The sequence below is a fragment of the Pygoscelis adeliae genome, unplaced genomic scaffold (assembly GCF_000699105.1).
Source record: "Pygoscelis adeliae isolate BGI_AS28 unplaced genomic scaffold, ASM69910v1 Scaffold632, whole genome shotgun sequence".
NCBI lineage: Eukaryota > Metazoa > Chordata > Aves > Sphenisciformes > Spheniscidae > Pygoscelis > Pygoscelis adeliae.
In genome coordinates, this window is record NW_008824227.1 from 102,065 (window position 1) to 123,429 (window position 21,365).

General features: G+C 37.6%; 1 protein-coding gene across 1 annotated transcript in view; it reads left to right on the plus strand.

Annotated features, from left to right (window-relative positions):
• EXOC6 (exocyst complex component 6) overlaps positions 1–21,365 on the plus strand; it is a 98,276-nt gene that overhangs the window by 5,344 nt on the left and 71,567 nt on the right. The window contains exons 2-5 of the mRNA XM_009334811.1: positions 14,961–15,132; positions 16,422–16,469; positions 16,581–16,671; positions 17,588–17,633. Of these exons, the coding sequence (XP_009333086.1) occupies positions 14,961–15,132; positions 16,422–16,469; positions 16,581–16,671; positions 17,588–17,633 (357 nt within the window). The remainder of the gene's footprint in view (positions 1–14,960; positions 15,133–16,421; positions 16,470–16,580; positions 16,672–17,587; positions 17,634–21,365) is intronic.

Genomic DNA, 21,365 nt, shown 5'->3' on the forward strand with positions numbered 1-21,365 from the left:
GTTCAGATAAGTAGCGTGAGGTAATACTAAATGCTGAAGATCATAGGATATGCAAGATCTGACTTATCCTTAGTTGTTCATATCAAGATCTTAATATCTTCCTAATGCATCCATGCTTCACAAAGGAAGTGTAATTTTTTTGTGGGCTGTACGTAGATTCCATGCAAGCACATTTCTGCTCTTGTTTTTCTTCAGTGTTTTGTTTGCTAGTTTGGTATAGCTGTCTCTGTCGGGGTGCTGTTTCCTACCCTGCTAGAAGAGCAGCAGTACTTGTGCTTATGATATAAGAAATAATAGCATATATTGATATATCATGTTTTTGTGTGTAATTTACAGATAAGGAACAACATGCAGACTGATCCTGCAGGTGATTTTCTAGTGCTGAGATCCACCCATGTATAGGAATGTGAAATGCGGGTCCTTTATAGGAGGAATCAAGGTACAGCTAGTACAACTGGCATTATTTACTATTTAGGAGAGTAAGTTAGCTCCTACGGATCGCTCTGCATCTCAAGAAATATAAAATGAAGATATTGTGTTTGATTAAATTAATTTTCTTTTTAGATTTTAAGTGGATGAATTTATTGATTTTAAAATTGCTGGTATTTAACTTGCATCTCTAAATTTAGTGACACACTGAATCATTATAAATGAGACTTAAATCAACTGTATAACATGCCTTTCATTAAATAGGCAGTCTGTGTATATAGCAGACCAGGATTAATTTTTTTTTCAGCAGACTCTGTGAAACTTTTATCAACATCTTCCTAGCTTTAATGGCTAACTAAATGAGATTAATGACAACACCTGTTAAAGGCTCATCACTCTCACCTTTTTATATAATGTGTTAATATCTTATAACTCATGTCATATACATACTGTTGGGCTTTGCAAAACAAGGGAGAGTTGTCAGCGCATTTCTAATCTTCATAAAGGAAAAGGAAAAAGACAAAAAGAAAGAAAGGCAATTCCCATATCTCTCTCCAAAAAAAAGATAAACAAAAAAGTTAAAAAACTTTCAGGCTCTTGCTGAACTCCATATAGGTACATATTAAGAAAATTTCAAGAGTCAATTTTTAACAGTGTCTTCACACTTCTTGAATACTTTGTTGGACATGCCAGGGTAATTAATAAGATAAATTATATTCAGAATAAAATAATTGACCTTATCTGCTGGCTAGTTAGTTTTATGTTGGTCGAAATAGGTCAAAATGGAGCTCAACAGAGTAGAAGATGATGTTCTGCCAGTGTCCTGATATACTAACGAGTCTCTTTGAGCTTGTGATAATGTGTAATATTTCAAAGCCCTTTTTAAAAATAAATGAATTAACTCTTACACTCTAGCTTGGCAATGTATTGCGTTAATATATGGTATACTTTTTCTGAACACTTCATCTCATGAGCTTCGCATCACTGAGTCTGCAGTGTTCTGTGTTCCGCATGCACAGCCTGTCAGAGGAGTACCTCCATGCCCACAATCAGTTGACTAAACAACTAATACAAAAGTAAAATAAAATTTAAAAATTATGGTGGAATCGATGACGGCAATTTTGTAGCTAGGGTGAAGTCAATAAGGAGGTGCTATATCTATTGATGTAACTGTAAGTGGGATGTACTCTGTGGCTTTGACCCACAATCGCAGCTCAGAAAGTGCTCCTAAAAAGTCAGTGTAAAAATGCTTTTAAGCAGCTTCTCTGTTCTTCTGCCCCTGAAATCTGTCATCACCAAGCTGTTGCCTGGTAGATGTTAGAGCATCTTCTAGGTTGGTGTAATTTGTGCTGGCCATGAAACTTCTTTGCAGAGTTATTAGAGGGCCTCCTATGAAGACATCTCACTGGCACGTTGTCTCTGGCTACAGGAATCACACCACCAAGAGCCGTTAGGTTGATGCGTTTCTGTCTGATGCCACAATATGCTGCGGTGACCTTCCACTGACCTAGGACTGCGTTGCACTGGTAAAAGCAGCACTGAGCCACCCAGCTGCAAAGCAGAATCACTACTGCACGGTGCTGCTTTTTTCTCATTTAGGTTGAACAGAGTTTGGAGGTAGGATGTAGATTTGTTGTGAGCCTCATAAATGAGTATGGGTGAAGTGTTAGAAGCGATTGATAACTGTTCATCCTGAACTTGGGTCTTTGTGTTGCGGAAAAGCTGACGGTAAAAGGCACGCTTCAGTAAGGCATCATTAGAGGAATAAATTGAGGAAGCGAAGGTAGCAATAGTGGTCCAAGCGAGACTGTTTTGCCCTTTCCTGATCAAGGTTTCTAAGAAAATTCAGAGGTAGAAATATGGAGTGAGAATCTAATTCTGCTGCTTTTACCGAGTTGTGGTACACTTTGCAACTGCAGGTGCTTTGCCCAGACTGGGGGCTGTAATTTGTATTTTGGAGATATTCTTGTATCCATTGAGGGGGCCTGTCCAAAGCCAAGTGACCAAAGTGCCTAAAATACCCTTTGGAGTATGACAGAATGCTCTGAAGCCTCAATGTAACTTGTTTTAAGCAAAAGTATACACTATTACTACTAGCAGGCATGATTTAGTTATATGATTCTCTATCTTTAGCAGAATAGTTAGTAAGCAGTAGCATAGGCAGTATGAATGACTTCTCTAGATGTGGGAAGATAGCACAGCATTAACGCAGGCTGGGAAATATTTTTTCTGAGCACTTGCTGATGGGCTGCTGGGATTTGTGATGTGGTTATCCAATGACAAAATGTGGTTGCCCTCATTTTTGCCCTGTGGTCTTACTTGTCAGGTATGATTGTCTAAAGGCATTTTTCTGTGTTTCCATTATTTTGGTTTTAGATTATGAGCCAGCAATTCGCGTTTTTGTCTATAGCTTAGTCTTGTTTTAAATATAGAGCAAACATAAGAGGACTCTGAGATCATCAAACAATGCTTTGAATCAGAATTGAAATGGTTTTATCATGTATTTCAATTTCAAATAGTATGATAATGTTTTACAACATTGTAAGCTATTTTTATGGTTTGAAAATCAGTAGTCTGTATCTTCATAATGATCTGTCTTCAAACCCTGCTCAGTTTTCAAATTAATGTGTTTCATTCCTGGTTCTCTTTCAAACTGAAGTTACAAGTACCCCAAAGGAACTAGAAATTCTTTGTGTGTTACCTGTGGTCTTTTTTGGATCAGGTCACAGAGCGTACTTTGACATGTATTTATACATCAGTTTATCTTTATTATAATAGCTAAGTCCTATTTTGCAACTGGGTTGCTACAGAGTAAGGAGAATGGCCTGCTCGCTGAGAGCAGTGTATCCTGAAAAACCGGTGGCTGGCTTGGAGTGTCTGTTGCAGGTTTTGATACTTGGTGCAGAATTTGATGATATTCTGAGTGTTTAAGTTGAACGGCAACAGTCAGATAAAGCAACTATCCATGTGAGCAGGTCTATCGCCATGTATATTGCTATGAAGGAGCAATATTTTTTATCGCTAGTCCATTACATAGAGTCAAAACAGCATAAGAAGAGTGCGTGCTGTAGACTGATTAATCTGACATTTACATATTCAGTGGCGGAACTGCAGTTCTGATTTTTCTGTGGGCCAGCCTGATGTTTCAGGCAGATTGGCCATTGGTGGCAAAAAATATTTTAGAAGCTTCCATTGCTGCAAGTTTCAACATAGTACTTCTCGCCTTTTGTATAAGCCTGAAACTGTTTGTGGGTAATCATATCTGCACTGCATTTTTCTGTTGTGCAGAAAATCTTCAGGTTCAATGCTGATTAAGTTTCTCATGAAATATGTGTCTGCAAATCAGGTTATCTTGATCTTTTTAAGTGTTCATGCATCAGCTTCTGACTCAGTTCTTGCAGTGTTTTCCAAATGGGCAACTGCCAAGTGAAGCTTTAACCTAACTAGTAACCTATGTGAATAATACTTCTGAAATAGCTCTCTCCAATTTCACAAGCACTACCAAAGAGCTTGAAATTGTTCTCGTGTTTAGGAAACATGTTTCAAAGTACATTAAAGCTTTTAAAACAGAGGGATCATCTGCCGAGAGGTCCAGGATAGTGTACTTGATAGGTGGTTCATGCAGTTGGTATCATTGTGTCTCATCTAAATTTAACCTTCTCATCATATGAGCAGCTTATTCACTGTTACATCAGTTAAATTCGGGAAAGCGAATTGTTATTCATGTCGTTTCTTCATCGACTTATTCCTCCAGCTGATTTTATTTAGTGTCTGTTGACCCAGATTTTGGACCTGCCATATGCGTAGGAAATGCATAATTTTACATCCTTCACAAATGCCAGTCACATGGGTACTTACTTTCTTGCAGATTTTTTTGAGAAGCCAACAGCATACACTGTACTGTAGCTTTCTGTGTGCATTGCTGAACCATTGCTCTGAGACTTTGCAGTTTCCTCAATGCAGATGTCTACCTGAGGAGCCTTAGCATAATTCAATTAAATACAAGCCTGTTTTTGACCTGTAAGTGCTAGAGCGTTTGCACATACAAGGCTGAAATTACAGCAACTGCAGTCAAGCAAGTTTTGTCATGTTGCATTTTATGGACTGTACTACTAAAATGAGCTCGTAAAAACCAATGAGGATTGATATTTATTAAATAATGCTTCTAAGATAATGCCAGGAATGGGTTCGCAAATAGGAAACTATTTCTATGGGTTGTAGTAAACTATTAAGTACTAACTCGTTCAAAAACATCAACCTAGCTTTGCATCAGCATCAAGTAATCACATTAGATTTTATCTTACTGAAGAGCTTGCTATGGCTAGTTATAAAATCTAGCTGTTGCCAGCCTTTCTGGCTATTATCTGGCGATGGTTGAAATGCCCAAACCTAATCCCTGTCACCACAGACCTTGGTAAAACAATGACATCATGTTCAATTTGATGTTCAGCTTAAAGTATGCTCAACAACGCACCTCTTTCTCATCTTGTCCATATCTACTAAGGAATTATTTGTATGCCTGACAAACTGTGTCCTATGCAGGAAGGAGTTAAGGATCTCTCCTGGAGCCTGGCTGAAGCCCTTCCTGTACCTCAACCTTTGCCAGTAATGCCAAACTAGTAGGGAACTTAATCACTGATGGAGGTATTAAGAAGGAAAGAAGTAGGTTTTAGAGTGCATCAGCCTTGATGGAAAGACTTAGGGTTTGACAGAGAGGACCTAAAAGATATCTTTGAACTGTTCTGTACTAGGGACCTGTAGAGAGTGCTGGGATTCTTTTTAACAGCATGAGAAAGGTGTTCAGCTCTAATACTGTGAATGGGATTTTCAGTGTGTCTCGGAGAAAGTAATTTGCTTGCAAAACTGCAGGGAGTGTAACTTGCAATTCTCCCATGAATCAGTAATACAAAATTAATAACGCATATACTGTAGTATGTGTACCTGGGGGGATGCTTTTGAGACATTTCAACTTCAAAAAGAAGTGTTTAAACTTTCAAGTATCGTGTATTTCAATCTTAATACACTACTCTCCTTTCTATTACAGGCATTTAGATGTTTCTGTTTGTAGCAGCTCTCACTGGGACTTTCACAGTTTGCACACTTCCTTATGCGTAGAGTGACTTTGAAGGATCTCTACCCCATTGATTTCAGCAAGGCAGCGTTTTCTTCAGAGTTTTGTTTTTAGTTAATTTCAACATAAAAGTAACATAGTTGATATTGTTTTATACTGTATGTTTGTTCTGTTTTGTTTCATAAACTTAGGAAACTGTAATCAGGTAGCCAACGCGTGCTACCTCCTCTTGAAATGTGGTGTTTCTGCGGCGTGCTGGAGTGTCACCTTTCCCTAAGGCATGAATGGATTTTCTGCCGCTTAGTCTGTTTATCAAGCAGGTAGAGGACTGGAGTAAGGTAATAAAGAGTAGTAGAAGTCAGTTGCTTCAACACTGTTAGTTGCTTCCCAACAGAGAGAAACATGGTGAGTTAGTTTTAGTTGGGCTTTTGAATTAAAACTAGGCTTTTTTTAAAGTCATCTTTCATTTTCTTCAATGATCCTGGGAGATGCGCATGTGCTTTGGTTATATGTTTGCAGAAGAATGTGACACATCAAAGAATTATCTCGTTTGATCTGTATTGAATAGAATACATTCTTAATCCAATTGGTTTTGAAACTTTTTAATCATTGGATATTTTATTTCATCTGGAACTTCTTGATTTCTAAAATAATATATTTACATGTGTGTAGTGTTGGTATTCAAAGCCTATTGAAATAAGTAACTTAGACATTTGTGACATTAAATGTTCTATTTCAGATGTCTCGTGAAGGCCCTACCGAAATGATTGATATGTATTTATCTTGAAGATTATGTCTAAAGTGCCCCAGATAAAGAAGAAGACAGATTAGCTATAGGTTGTAATAGATAATATTTCTATATAGATATATATAGATAATATTTCTGATATAGGTTGTAATAGCTATAGGTTGTAATAGATAATATTTTTATATATATACACTATTTCTAATATGGGTTGTAATAGCGAATTATTTCTGGGACGTGTAGTAGAAAATCATGATCAAATCTTTAAAAAGGAACTTAGAGCTCACAATTTCATTTGTAGATTAGTCCATTGCTCCTAAAATGGAACAATTTATGTTACAGTCTGTGGAAATATTAAGGGAAGATAAGAATATTGTTATATGGACTTCAGTTTCTTATTTTATTTTCTATGAAATAACATAGGTTCTAACTATGTCCACTGTATCCGTTTAGGTATATGAAACAGATGGCCAAACCTGGCGTTCTGTTGCATGGCGATAGCTAGTACCAAAGTGAGTGAAGCTGGCATTTTCTTTGCTGTCTTTTTTGTCTACTATTACAACACAAAAGTAGAAAAAAAACAGTAGTGCAGCGCTTGTTTTTCAGTTTCTCGCTTCATACATCAGTAAGTCGCACAAAGGCTTAGCAGGAAGAGGCTTCTCCTTGGTCAGCAGTGTAAAAACAGGAAGGAGGAAGTCTATTGCAAATCTGGGTTTACTGATTATCAGTTCATGTTTCGCTGCAGAGGATGTCCATTAACAGCCATCAGCGTGATCCATTGCTTATCCAGCATGAACAATGACTGCTGTAGTGCTGCTACTACAGAATATGGACCCCGCTTATAGGAAGTAATGTTAACTAACAAACTGTACTCAGCCCTTTCCTGCTCATAGAAACAGGATACTATTAGTGAGAACAATTCACAGAAATTGCACATCCAGGAAAACCAGGCAAGTAAAGCATAACAACTAAACTGAGATGAATAAAATCTTTTCTCTGGTTAGGCCATAGCTTGAGTTCTGTGTTGTTCTGGCATGTAATGGGATCTTTTAAATAGAGCGGTGAGATGTAATTATGAATAGGGATGGCAGAACTGGACCCTAGGTAGCGCCTGGCATAGAAAGGCTGCTTAGGCTTTAAGAAATGGACTTATTACCATAACTCCAGTTGAATTACAGGAAACACCTGGACATTATTTTATGAAGCTTTTTAGGGTGTATGCAGCAACCTATATGAAATCACTCCATGGAAAAAATCCCTACAAAGTTTACAGTTTGTGTAAACAGAAAATATCTTTGTATATTGTAGGACAAAGGAAGTTTCTGCAGTATTTCCTGTGAAATTGCAGCTTAAAAATGGAGTGTGTGATACAGTATCGTGGTTAGGGATGCCATGGTTATAGTCACAATGACAGGTCTGTTTTAAGGGTGGAATCTTAATTTGCATGGTAAGTGTTTTGTGCTTGCATCGATCCCACTGAACTCATCATGCAAATTTGAATTGTAAATATTTCTCTCCCTCTCTTTTTTTTTTTTTAATCAAATGAGAAATGGAGGGAGAGGACAAATATCTACTAGGCCACTTCTTGCAATGTGTGTATGGGAGCTAGTTGAGAGCATCTCTAGCCTCAGTACAAAATAGGCTTTGGTAGCAAGATATGAATTCTAAAAACATGATTTTCCAGAAGCACAGTTTCTTCATTTGAGAGTTGGTTATTTGTGTGTGTTTTGTTTTAAGGATTACTTTGAAAAATGGAATAAAAATTATATGTCTGAGTTTCTTTTTTTTGTGACTTGGTTGAACTGATCGAAGTGATCAGTTAAAATTTTTTTTTCCCCCCCAGTGCTAAATCTGAAGCTCTACAAATGGATCTTTTTCTCTTGCATCCCTTGCAGTTGAGAAGTTACATGGTCAGGCTTACATTCCATGTCAAACTTGTACAACTATTGTGCAGATATGTGTAATTCCCATCATCGTCACAGCATTCATGGAGATGTAACTGATTGGCACTTACTAAGTGATTGTCAGTACCCTGGAAGGAATGTATGTATACAGTTTTTAATTGCTTCATATGTCTTGTGTAATCAGGAAATGAAAGACTTTGTGGCAATGTAGGCAGGGGTGGGGAACCTGCAGTTCTTCCTAGAAATGGGACAGAACAGGATGGGTTGGGGGTGTGTGAAAATGGTGGAAGATGGCAAGTCATTAGTGAGGACCTACTTTGTCCTGTAAAAAGATGGGTATTTTTTCTCTATTTTCTGACATTGTTTTTTTGCTATTTTTTAAGTAGGTGATCTCTTTTAAGAGTCTTTGCTGCCGTTAGAACCTGTTATTATAAATTATTATTAGGAAGAGAATTGTTCACTCTAAAAAATTACAGTAATGTTCCATAAGCTCAGAGATGTTTCTCCTGAATATGGGTTGCAATTAAAAATCGAATCATTGCCCATTCAAAAAACCAAACACACACACACACACAACCCCCCCACCCCAAACCTTTAAGAAATAATAGATTTTTTTAAAACCCAAAAGGGATTTGTTAAATATTATTTTTTGCTTCATCTACTAGACCGTTTTAGTAATGATTTTTAATTGACTATTTATCACCAACCGGGAATTCATATTATCTTCTGAATCATTATTTTCTTATGAAAGTATGGAGCTTTTATTTTTAATAAAATAAACTCTTCAAGTTCATTTTTGCCTGAAGCCTCAGTACCTGAGCAGTTCTGCTTACCATTGAAAAGTTACAGCTATTGCCGTAGATATAAGAGACAGAATTACTTTAGTTCTCATTCTGATTCCTCTTGCAATTCACTTTTCCATGCTCCTCTCCTTTTACACTTATGAGTCTATATGCACTTCCTTTGCCTACCTTTCCAGTAGTCCGGTCAATGTATTAAATTAATTTCTGGGCTTATGATTTTTTTTGGCCTGTAACTTTTTATTTCCCTCCTCCTTAGTGAAATGCTGGTACTCTTTTAATCCCATTTGCACTCAGGCATTAATAGCGTGTATCCTGGTTGCATGCACAGAAAATATTTATATGAAATGGTAGCAGAAATATATTTTTGAAGCTGTACTGTAACCATTTGTGAAGACATTTATGATAGTGGCTTACAGTGATAATATGTGTGGAGTTGTCATTATAGAAAGGATCAGATGATTTGAGGATAATTCGTTTTTAAAATTGTTATTATTTTGTGAAGGGTCAGGTAGAATTCATGGCAGGTTAGGTTTACGATTCTTGGCTGAATTTTAGCTCTCTGGAGATTAGCCTTTTTGTTTACTCAACGGCTGGTATTTTTGTGCATGGAATGGTGCCCTCTGGTGCTTCAATAGGTTTTTGCATGTAAACACAAAGAATTGTCAATAAGACCTATTAAATACATATTTTTCATATTGTGTTTCAGTTTTGAAAATAAAAATTTTAGGGAGGTTTTTTATGGTATAGAGTAACCTTGTTTGATTTTCTTCAATTGGAAAATGGTTGTATATCGGAAAATTCTCCATTTTTTATTGCGACGTGAATTCAAATCTGTTTATGCTTGTCTTTCTCCCTTCAGCCCAGCTGGTAAGAAAAGATCAAGGTAAAAATATCACTATTGCAGTAAAATTGAGCCAGTGACTGAGACATCTTTCTCCTTTAGGTTAAACTGTCTCTGACTATTCCTAGTTCATTTTTTTCCTCTTTCAAGTACTTTCTGCACTATCTTGTATTTACATAGACTGGCATTAATATGACTCATATTGTCCAGTTGTTGGGATGAGTCAGAAAAAAAAGTCTCTCTGTCTATATACAGAGTTCTGGGAAATATAAACAAATAACCTGCTACACATTACCAGAAAAATCCTTCAGCTCTGCTTGTGCTCTTCATGGGTGCCCTTCTTGCCCCATCAGTTAGGACTGAAAATAGCACCTGCCCTGTCACTGATTTGCAGTACTGGTGTCTAACTAGTCGCTCAAGTTTATGTTCTCTCATTCCAGGTTGAAAATTAAGATGGCATGTTGTATATTTTCTTTTTTTTTGGTGCTAAAACCAAGTACAAACTTCTGTCTCCAACTTCAGTGATTTTCTTTTTTTTTTTCCCCCAGTTTGAAGACCCGTACTGAGAAAAAGCTTACTCTTCAGAGTTTCATGGTGTGAATCAACCACTACTTGTCTATAGGTTCCTATAGCTGTATAGATCACAGGTTGAAAGCAATTGTAATACAAACTGATCATGTCTTTCAGCTTTGCTCAGTTCAGATTTGTGCTATATTTCAGACCACTGGCATCCACTTCAGGAGCCCATAAAGCTGAAGAGGATCCTTGGGGTTCTTTATTCAGAAGTGTATAAATGTAAACAAAATTTGAAAGAACTATATATTACACATGTAAAATTTCTCTTGGTAGCCTAGGCATGTTTGCCCGTTTTTATGACACTTCCACTGACATGTGAAGCAACTTAAAGTGAGAGAGAGATTTTTAGGGTAGACATAGTTTCATGTAGTAGTTGTCTCCTGAAGAAATGCATATGGAAGGGTTACCACTTCCTCACTCTCTTCCCAACAGAACTGTGTGTGTGTGTTGTAAATTCTATTAATTTTGTCTTGTAATTTAAAAGAATAAGCTATAGGATGCTTTCAGGATTCCGTCTCTCTCCAAGATACTGCAATATGGTTATTTGTCTGCCTGATAGTTTAACTCTGTAAAGTGCAAAATTGCTATCAGGATTGCTTGCAGTGCCGTAATCTGTTGAAATATACACCTTCAGATAATTATTCAAAGGTAGCAATTACTTTATTCAGATAGGTGTAGGTAGTTTTTGAAATGTGTGTATGGAAAATAAGCTTCAGTATCAGAAATAAACCATACTGTGCTATGTGTGATGTTCCATAATGGGTAAATCAGGTGTGCATCGCCTCAGTTGTGTTTGCAGTTTTGAGAAAAAGCCTAACTTCTGTCCATGGCCAGAGATGGCATGGCTCTCTCGAGTACACTTACACTTTCAAAAAGGCCAGTGCTTTAGGTCAGACTTCCTTCTGAAGCTTCTGAAATAGCATGTGTATAGTGTCCTAAGAGTACAGCGTCTTAAGAAAATTAGTAAACTTGTTTGTCATCTTACTTCACACCTAGATCAGAGGGTTGTGATACAAAGTGTGAATTTCTTTTAAATACTGTGATGATTCATTTCTTTAAAGGTAAGCAGTTCTGTCTCAGGAGTTTTTTCACTAGTGTGCTGAAGAGGGTTCATTTATTACTGTTCCCACAAGATGGAGCTGTCTACATATGTAGTTAATATGGAATTTATACCACTAGTGGATCTTAAGGAGCTCTGTCAAAATACTGGTTTAGATCACAGATCACCATTTTATTAGTATCCCTGCAGAAAACAGTGTAATGTAGAATATAAAACAGTAACTCTTATTTTAATAAGGTAGGCTGATCTTGAGGTTAAGTCAGTGCATTGGGACGTACACAGTATTGATTTCTTCCTCCTCAATTTTAAACATTTATTCCCTGTATAATTTTGAATTAAATATTGTGATAATTCCCCTGAGAATTATCAATCAGTACTTTACTTATCATCATTAAACTGAAGTATAAGTAGCTTTAATACTGGGAAAAAATAATAAATACTGATTCTTATAACAGTGAATACTGTATTGCCTGTGCTACATCGTATGTGCTTCCAGAATTTCTGGCTATATTGTCTGGAATTGTTTGATAACATTTTAAAGAGGAATCTCCTGATCGCAAATTATTTCCCTCTCTCAGTATTTTAACAGCATGTCTGCCAGTGTTGGCAGATCTGAAATTGATAAAAAGGTATCAAGACAGCCATGCTGAACTGCAGCTACTGGATACCCCAAAATCATCAGGCAATAACTAAGTCCAAAAAGACAGTGCATTGCTACCACCAAAGAAAGTGTGGTGGTACAGACTCAAGTATGGAGTTCCTCTTGCACCATCTCTTTTACAGTCTTGTTCTCATTTTAGGTATATTTGGTCTACTGTGTTTTACTACTGTTTTCACTTAACAGTTATGTTACACAACTTACAGTTACGAGTTCACAGCGATAGATGGAAGTCTCCTGTCTTTGTGATAATGATACTCCTTTCTCACTTCCCTTTGAGAACATTGGAAGGAGACCTAAACTTGGAGACTCCTTCCACCCTTAATGAAAGGCTCAAGGAAGCAGTAATAAATTGAACTTTTTGCTGGTTTTTGCTTTAGCATCCAGTGCAGTATAGGTGGCGAGTACAACCCATTCAGGGGAAGCTCATGCATGCCCGATATGTGTGAAGGCACATGCCACTATCTGATGCCTCTGGCCCTCCTAATCTTTTTATATCTTCTTGAGGAACGGTATTTTGGAGACAGGTGGATGTCCCTCTCTGTCCACCCTGTAGGTTCCAACATCTCTGACCCTCTTCTTACAGAGACAGAGCAGCACTCATGTAACCAGTAACTACTGCGTATTTTGGAGCACTACAACATCAGTTGTTGAGCCTTTTTCTCATTCCTTCCCCATTTCTTTACAGGTAACAGTGATACGGTCTGCATGCTTCCCCCCCATGTCTTCAGATGCAGAACAGTTGGTTGCCTAATTGAGAGCTCACTTAATGCTGACTATGCGTCTTGCACCTTTCTTTCCTCCCAGGCCAGGTTGCTGCTTCTCTCTCCAGCCAGCACCAGGTTTTGGGTGCAGGTGTTTCCCACTGGCAGGTGTGGGTCACTCATGATCTTCCACCACAGCCCTTTAAACTTCAGTTGTCCTGGGCAGCCTTGAGGGATCCCTTTCAGGCAATCTGACAGGAACCTCAGGAGGAGAGACTGACTGTCACGCATTTGCTCCTTCCAGCTGTCATTTCAAACTGCGGTGGTGGAAAGGGTGAAGGCTATCTTTCCCTTTGTGAACCACTTCATGGGTCAACAACCTTGGATTTTCCCCTGGGGCACTTTGGAGGAAAGAGCCTGCCTTTCAGTACCATAGCCTTATTTTCCTATTAATCATAAGCAAAAGGGGGATATTCCAGGAATATTTTATTGAATAGATTTTTCCCTGAGAAAATGTCTATAGCAAGCAGGCTAATAGGAATTGGCTTTCTTCCTTTGGCAAGTAGGACAGCTTATTACCTTTCTCATGTCTCTAACTTCCGTTGCTTCACTGAGTATATTGTCCAAGGTGAAAAGGAACTCAGAAAGGATGAAGAATCTAGTTACAAGTCTTTTCGAACTCTTCTATACCCTTTTCTTCTTTGAAAGGTCAAGTTCTTGTCAGACACTCAGCTATAGGTTTGTTGAACGGGTGATGATGACCCCAGATTTTGGCAGAGCCCAGCTGTCTGGTTAGAAAAGAGGATCTTAAAGAATATGGGAAGTCATACTTCTCTGAGAAGACGAATAGGGAAGTACTTTCTCTCTACTCAAGAGTTTTGGAGGCTTTGACTGAGTGTTGCCTGGGCCTTGAACTTAAGACTGTACTTATATTGAGACCATTGGAACTTCAGCCTTCCTCCCCGCCCCCCACCCCGCTTAAGATCTTTTTAATTTTTTTATTTTTTTTAAAGCAGCTTCTCCTTATGGATTTCTGGAGAAAACTTTGTAATTATGAAAGGAAATTAGAGGCTAAAAAAAGCAATTTAAAGATTTTTGATCTGATTTTTTTGAATGCTTGTAGTTTGCAGTACAAACATGTTTGTAGATGTATGACTATGTTATCCTTGTATTGCCGCTCTCATTCTATCTGAAAAGCTGCTTCAAAAATTACCTGTCTTTGCTGTTGTTGCAATATCAAGTTATTAATCAAATTTTGGAACTGCCTTTGCCTTACCTTTCTTGGGAGACTTCATACCTCTGGTTTCCAGTACAGTTCTCTGTAATACCTCTTTTCTTGCTTTCTCTGCTGAAGTCTAAAACTTTAAGTTGCCCCCGTCTCCTTTGCTCTCTCTCACGCTTGAGCATTTTTCCATGCAGCTTTCCATTTCTGACACAGCTCAACAAGCTACGCTGGTAATTTCTCCTGGAGTTACGTTTCCTGCTTGAGGTTTAGAAGTGTACTATTCAAACAATTAATAAAATAAACCAAAAGACCTGATTTTAGCCATTCCTGAAAGTTAGATCCCATTGAGGTAGCAGCCTTAGGCACGTGCATGTCATGGTTTTGCTTTAGGAGATGTTGAGCGCGGGCAGGAGGAGGCAGGGAGCAGTGGGGATTGCCTTCTGCCAGGGGTCCAGCTGCTGCCGCATAGTGTTCCGTTCGTTCTGGCTGGAAGCATCCAACCCTGATTTAGTTGGGTAACTCTGATGTTAGGAATACCGGAAAAGCAAATTTCTATGTTTGCACTTCTTTATATTTAGCAAAGAGTGGAATTTGATGGAAAGGCGATCCATGCTATTTGAGGTGGTTGGAGAAACTGATTCTTTTGTACCTGTATTTGAGCATTAGGGCATAACTAACAGGCCAGTGAGGCTCAGGTCAGCCATGACGTAACAGGTTAAGCACCTGGATTAATGCCATAAGGGCTGGGTTCAGTTCTCGGTTTTGCGTCATCTCTTTCTTTTAATGCTGATTTTGGTGGAGTGGATCACAAATGATGCCACCGTAACATCAAGTTTGTGTGCTTTTATTTTCTTTTTAAGAGAGAGATTTCAATAAAGATCCTGGCATACTGTTTTTAACTGGGGGAAAAAGTAAACTTTGATTTTCTTATTTGTATTTAACAGGTCTGTATATGATGACCAACCAAACGCACATCAGAGGTTTATGGAAAAACTAGATGCCTGCATACGTAACCATGACAGGGAGATAGAAAAGATGTGCAATTTTCACCATCAGGGCTTTGTGGATGCTATTACAGAACTTCTTAAAGTTAGGGCTGATGCAGAAAAATTGAAGGTAAGGAACTAGTTTTTCAGAGTTTCATATATCATTGTCTTTGAATTTAAAAGAAGGAACTTGACTCTTACTGAAGAGTAAGAATTTAGTGATTATCACATACACTGTGATGTTTGCAACAATTTTTTAAAAGTGGATTATTCAGGATTTGTGATTAGAGCTGTGTTGCCTGATCCAGTAATTTACATTTACAAAGCTGAATATTTTATTAGGTCTAATTCTGATTTTTTTTTAATGTATGTTTTCAGAAAATGTTACCAAAATTATTTTACCCTTTTTAAAGGTTTTCTCAGAAGGTAAAGAACAACAAATGGTAAAACCAATATTTCTTACATAGGTCTTTTTCTAATCATGCATTTATATGTCAGACCTTAGGAAAATTTAAAATCTTGATTAGAAAAATAAAAATACTGCAATTATGCATGAAAAATAAATTTTCTTTACTCTGTAATGAGTAGGAGAGTAGGCGGAGTTAGTAGTTTTCATTAGAAATGAGAACTAAGATTTACTCCCAAATCAGAACGCAGAATAGTGAATTATGAGATTTGTCCCTTTTAGCTCTCTTTACACTTTTGAGAGCAAAATATGCACACCAGACAGAATGAGCATAGTTCATCAGAGGTTATGATTAGAAGAGCATTATATAAAGGATATTCAGATAACAAGAGACCAAATACAGCGTCAATGAGGTCATTGAGCATCTTTGTTCAGAAATTAATGAGATTTTTAATAAACTAGAATGTGCTTCCTTATTATGATGACCTAATGAGTCACTTACTATGTGGGAAAATCTGAGGTCGAGCTTTGCCTGCACCTGCAGCATTAAAATGTTGCTGTGGTTTGGAGATTTCCACGTTTGATGTTAATCAACCACCCAGTGTTTGCATTCAGCAAAGTATGAATGTTTAATTACCATAAAATGCAATCACCGTTTCTTACAGACAATGAATGGCCCCTAGAGCTCATTGCGGTTATCAAAAAGGGACCAGTGGTCAATTGGGTCAATGATTTGAATTGTTTGACAGACCTACAGAAACAAGGAAAGTTCAAAAATCCCAAGTAAATTTGAGAAGTTTGCCACAGAATCTGTTAGAAAGAACTGTCATAAGTAATTGAAGTTAACAAAAGCCCTTTGCGATCAAAAGTTCAAGTTCAAGCTGTAGAGTTAATTTGAATTTGCATTTCTTTGTTCTAAGTTTCTCATGAAGCATGATCTGATTACAAGGGTGAGCAGTCACATCAGGGCAATATATGCATATTTGTCTAACAAAGGTGAAATTATTTTTAAGGTCCAAGTTACTGATACCAACCGAAGGCTTCAGGATGCTGGGAAAGAGGTGAGAAAATGGTGCTTCCTATATGGGCATTATGAATATTTGTAGCAAATTAAATTTATTTGCATAACTTAATTGTTATTTTCTTTTTTTTTTTTCTTTTAAATCTCTAAGGTGATAGCCCAAACAGAGGAAATCATCCGATGTAGAGTTCAGCAACGGAATATTACAACAGTTGTGGAAAAACTACAGTTGTGTCTTCCAGGTGAGTGACCTATAGGTAAATATGATGGCAAATTAAATAAAGTAAGTCACAATAGCCAAAATGGAAAAGAATTTTATTTTTTAAGTTGTCGTCCTGTAACATCCAGTTTAACAAAAACATTAACGGGTTTTAAAAAGATGTCAACGTGTTGGTTCCATGTCTTTTACAATATTTGACGTAAAGCAATTATGCCGCTTTGTGAGAAGACAGTGAGACAGATATAAATGATGCAAACAATGTAGCCACATACAGCTTTAAAGGAAGTAATATTTTTAATATGCTAAATGATGAATTTGTTGCTTAAGAGGGTGGTTTTTACTGTTTGAATTCTAGGGAAAATACTAATGATTCTATTTCAGTGTTGTACTTTTAGCTCTGTGTCATTACAGGCTTTTTTTTTTAAGAAAACATAAGGGCTCTAAATGATGTTTCAGAAAGGTAGTATTATAGGATTACACACAGGTCTGTAAGGGTTTTATCCTGTTCGTGATATTGGCATAAAACAGATTTGAGAATTTTTCTTTGTAAAGTCTTGTTGTTGACTTGTTATGAGTACAGTAGGTGGTACTGTTGCCATTTAACGGAGACAGGTCATAGACTGGTAATGCAGATAAAGTTATGGTATGTAGTAAGTGAATTAATATGCTTGATATATATAGTGTCTACTGTTTTGTTTAATCTTAATTCTTTTTCATTTAAAAGCTGTTAAGAGTTCAGTTCTTTTTTCTTTTTTAGCTGCATTCTATAATTTTTTTTTGCTAGTTTTATCACATTTATGTTACAGTAGGAATTAAATAAGGTAAATTTAACATATCCTTTTCTATGGTTTACTTTGTCCTTTACAGTATATATTTTCCTCTTTTATTAACTAAAGCCATAATAAAATCCATGGGTTAATCTGCTTGTTTCTCTGCAGTGCTGGAAATGTACAGCAAACTGAAAGAACAGATGAATGTAAAAAGGTGAGTGAACTTTATTTCTAGAAGTAAAATATGACATTTGTAAGTAAACTGATAGAATAGCAAACACTAATGTAGACAAGTAAGTATTCTAAATCCTGTAGCTTGGTACGTGTAGTCTTCTTTTCGTAATACCTGTCTGTCATTCAAGAATGTCACTGCGAGTGAACAAATGTTATATTAAATATAAAGACTTTTAGGACCTTAGTGATTGCCATGAAAAATAATGTTTACTTAAATAAGCATGACATGCAGTGAAATTATGATTATAAAATGTGAAGTAAAGTGTATTTTTTTTTTAAAATACTTAAAACAGTTTAAGAAGCAAGAATAATAAGATCCTTAGAGAGTAATGATCTTTCAGAGTACATTAATACCTGATTAATCTATCATGATGTATTTAAATAAAATTCATTATCCAAGAAAAAAGTACATTTCACTCCATATACCTTTCTTTAGACCTATCTGGTAGCTCTATGCTAATCTTTTGTGTACATGGGACTGTGAGAATGAAGTGCAGAAAATGTGTTGTGGTTTGGTTTTTTCCCTCTCTGACAAATTGACTTGTTAAAAAAAAATTAAAACCATAATTAAAAATAAATTTCTAGAATAATGGTTTCTAACTGGTATGTGACCAGTTGCTCCTTCCGCTGTTGTGTCTTCACTTTCCATCTTCTTGGAGAGCCACCCACTGCTGCTGTAACCCCAGAATCCCCAGTTCTCTCTCCGTGGCAGTTTGGCTGCCCCTGCCCCCCTGTAGCTGTCATCCTATCCCACTGGGGCTGATGCTGCTGCCTTGCACCTCATGCACACCCACCCCAGGAATAATACTGCTGCTATTTTCTTCTTCCTGATTTCTACAGCATCATTGCCACCTTCATCCCTGCCTGCTTTTCATACAGCCTCAGTCACACCGATTGCTCTGTGTCTTCCCTTACTGGATTTATGATCATTGTCATTGCCTCTTTGTGTGCCTGGCACCACTGCAGGGAGCTCCTGCTAACAGTCTGGATCTGACTGTTTCCATTTGGAACTAGCTATGCATAGTCAGGTGTCTACAGGGCTACTGTGTAATCTAGATTTACTTTTGGACTGTTTGTCGGATTTCTGTTGTCTGGGTAGGCAACGTCTCCTGCCATACCACTGGACAACAGAAAATCCTCAACAACGGCCACTGTGTATGAGTAAATCAACTCTAAAGCCTGTGTGCAGACATGTCCAAAATGCATCAGATCTACTGTACACATCAGATCAATCAGCATTGCAGCAAATCTGATGCATCTTCGACAGTGGTATATGTGCTACATGATACCTGTGTACACATGCTGTCTGGGAGGTCTTCTGCAGAAATATAAAAGCTTTAAGAATAACATAATAGCTATGGCACTATGCTGTCTCTTGTTACAATCAAAACTTGCTAGATGTGAATCGGTGTGGTAGATCTTATCAGTTGACTACTATACACTGTTTCCTCTGAACAGGACACTGGTTTGACATCTGCTTAGAGTAGCTGGCAGCATGTTGTTGCAGGGCTGTTGGAGTAGCTCAGCAGAAAGACGTAAACAGTCCAGTGCCCTTGCTACTCTGGTCAGAGAACAGACTGCAGGGTGTGTTGTCTGAATTGCACTGCTTCCTTCTGCAAGGTGGTCTGTAGACTGTGCTGCCTTTAGTGTGTTGAAAATACGGAAACGCTGAGATCAAGGCCTGCACTCTGCCATTCCCTTGCTCTGTCAGGCAAGACAAGCAGCATCCCAGTTTTAGAATTGCAAGGGAAGTTATAGTTCCTAATGTCATCACGGAGAGATCACTTAGGTGAGATAAAAGTGCAGATGTCTTTTAGCATTTTGACTCCATGTTCACTAGTAGTTTTGTAGAGTCCACTGATGGTTGATGTGCTTTCTGAGAAATCATCAATACTCTTTAAATCTAAAACTAAATTTCTATTATTTAAGAGATTCAGATCTGATAATTTTCCTGTGGAAAGAGTTGCCAGACAGGAAGTCTTAAAAGTCAAAGGACGATACGCTGAATTGAGGGGTTTGGACATGTCATTGTCATACCATAAAAAGATCTAAGGGAGAGGGGAGATGCCATAGCTTTGATGTACCATACCTTGAAATCACATGGAGTGCAGAAGGTTTAGACTCTGCTGCAGGCTACTGCTCCAGCTCAGATATCTCTTTCATTAGCTACGCTACAGTTACTACTTTGCCTGTGACTTACAATTCCCTATACTACAGCCTAGAGGTGGCTATCCCATGGAACTTGCAGGTAATTCAAATCCTAATTTCCTTGTGGCTTAGCAGGCAACAAATCCAAAGAGTGAGTGTATCCTGGCCTTTATCAGTAAGTGATTGAGCAATAGCAAGGACATCCATAGCATCAGTGCAAAGACCTGATAGCTGATGTGTGCAGGTACAAGGAATTTCAAAACTGACCTTCCTAAGTTTTGCTTTTCCTGGAAGAGTCAGAGAGAGGAGCATTCACAATCCCTGTCTTAACAAAACAATGAGGAATGTTTGTTTTAGGCAAAGATAATTTGTCTCATAAACGTTCACTGAGGTTTGTTAATGCAGCAAAGCTTTCATTGGTCTTTTAAAAAAAGACCTCTTTTCTTTTGACTTTCTCTGCTTGCAGCCTTTTAGAATATATTTTCATTATTCCATTGTCTTACAGTCTTGCACTATGAATTTCTAATGTTCGAAGGAAAGGAAGAAGAAAGTGTGAATATTCTATATTTTTGGGGGACAGTTGTTTTAGGATAAAGATTGGAATTCCATTTCCTTTTCTCCATGGCAGACATCTTTTAAGATAATGCAGGATTTTGGGTCTGGAGTACATACTGGTTTATGCGGATGGAATGGAGGTTTACTGAGGAGTCCAAAAAGCCATCTATTGATAACAACTTTTGGTCCCTATGAACATGGGCTATGTTTGAACTGATGACCTAGAGGTGAAAGGCTCTGTATCCTGTTTGTCTGTCTCCTGAGCCATGCATAACGCAAGTTGACAAGAACTATAGTTGTGAGAGGAAGTAACTGCGGAATCTGCTCTAAACAGAGACAATTGGCTGGAAAGAGTTATGGAGGGTTTAAAGTCTTAGCTGAGGAAGCACAAGGGAGAGGTGTAGTTTCGCCACTCCTCTCCAAAACACCTGGTGGGGGCTATGCATTTAGACTGAACTACCTAGATCTCTAATTTTAAGTTGGAGATAAGATCATCACACATTTTATACAGCTCTGTTATCATGGCCTGTGCGTTTGGATTTTGATATGTGTCTCTGGAGAGAGACACTCTCTCCCAGCTGCTTCAAGAGATTGTGGTCTAATTGGAAATTGTTAGAACTGGTGTTTTTGCAAGTGTTCTTTCACAGTGAGTATTACAAAAAAAAACCCAAACCACCATACAATGAAAATAATTAAATAAATCAGTCTGCTAAGGTTGTTGCTGAATCTTCTTGAATCTACTGTGAGGATTAAAGAAAGAGTATGGTCTTTCAGAGTGAGCTTTTTGCTCTGAAAGACTTGGATTTGTTTTCTGACCTTACTATAAGCTTTCTTCCGAACTATGGGAAAGACAGAGTCAATTAGTTGTTTAGGTTACTAAGTCTCACTGAGACAGTCATGCAGCCTTTTTCTTCATACACCTTCCAAGCATTCAAATAAACCTGAAGACATAAAGGATGCAAATAGGAAAACTTCATAATTTATATAATTTCTTTCTCCCCATGTCTGT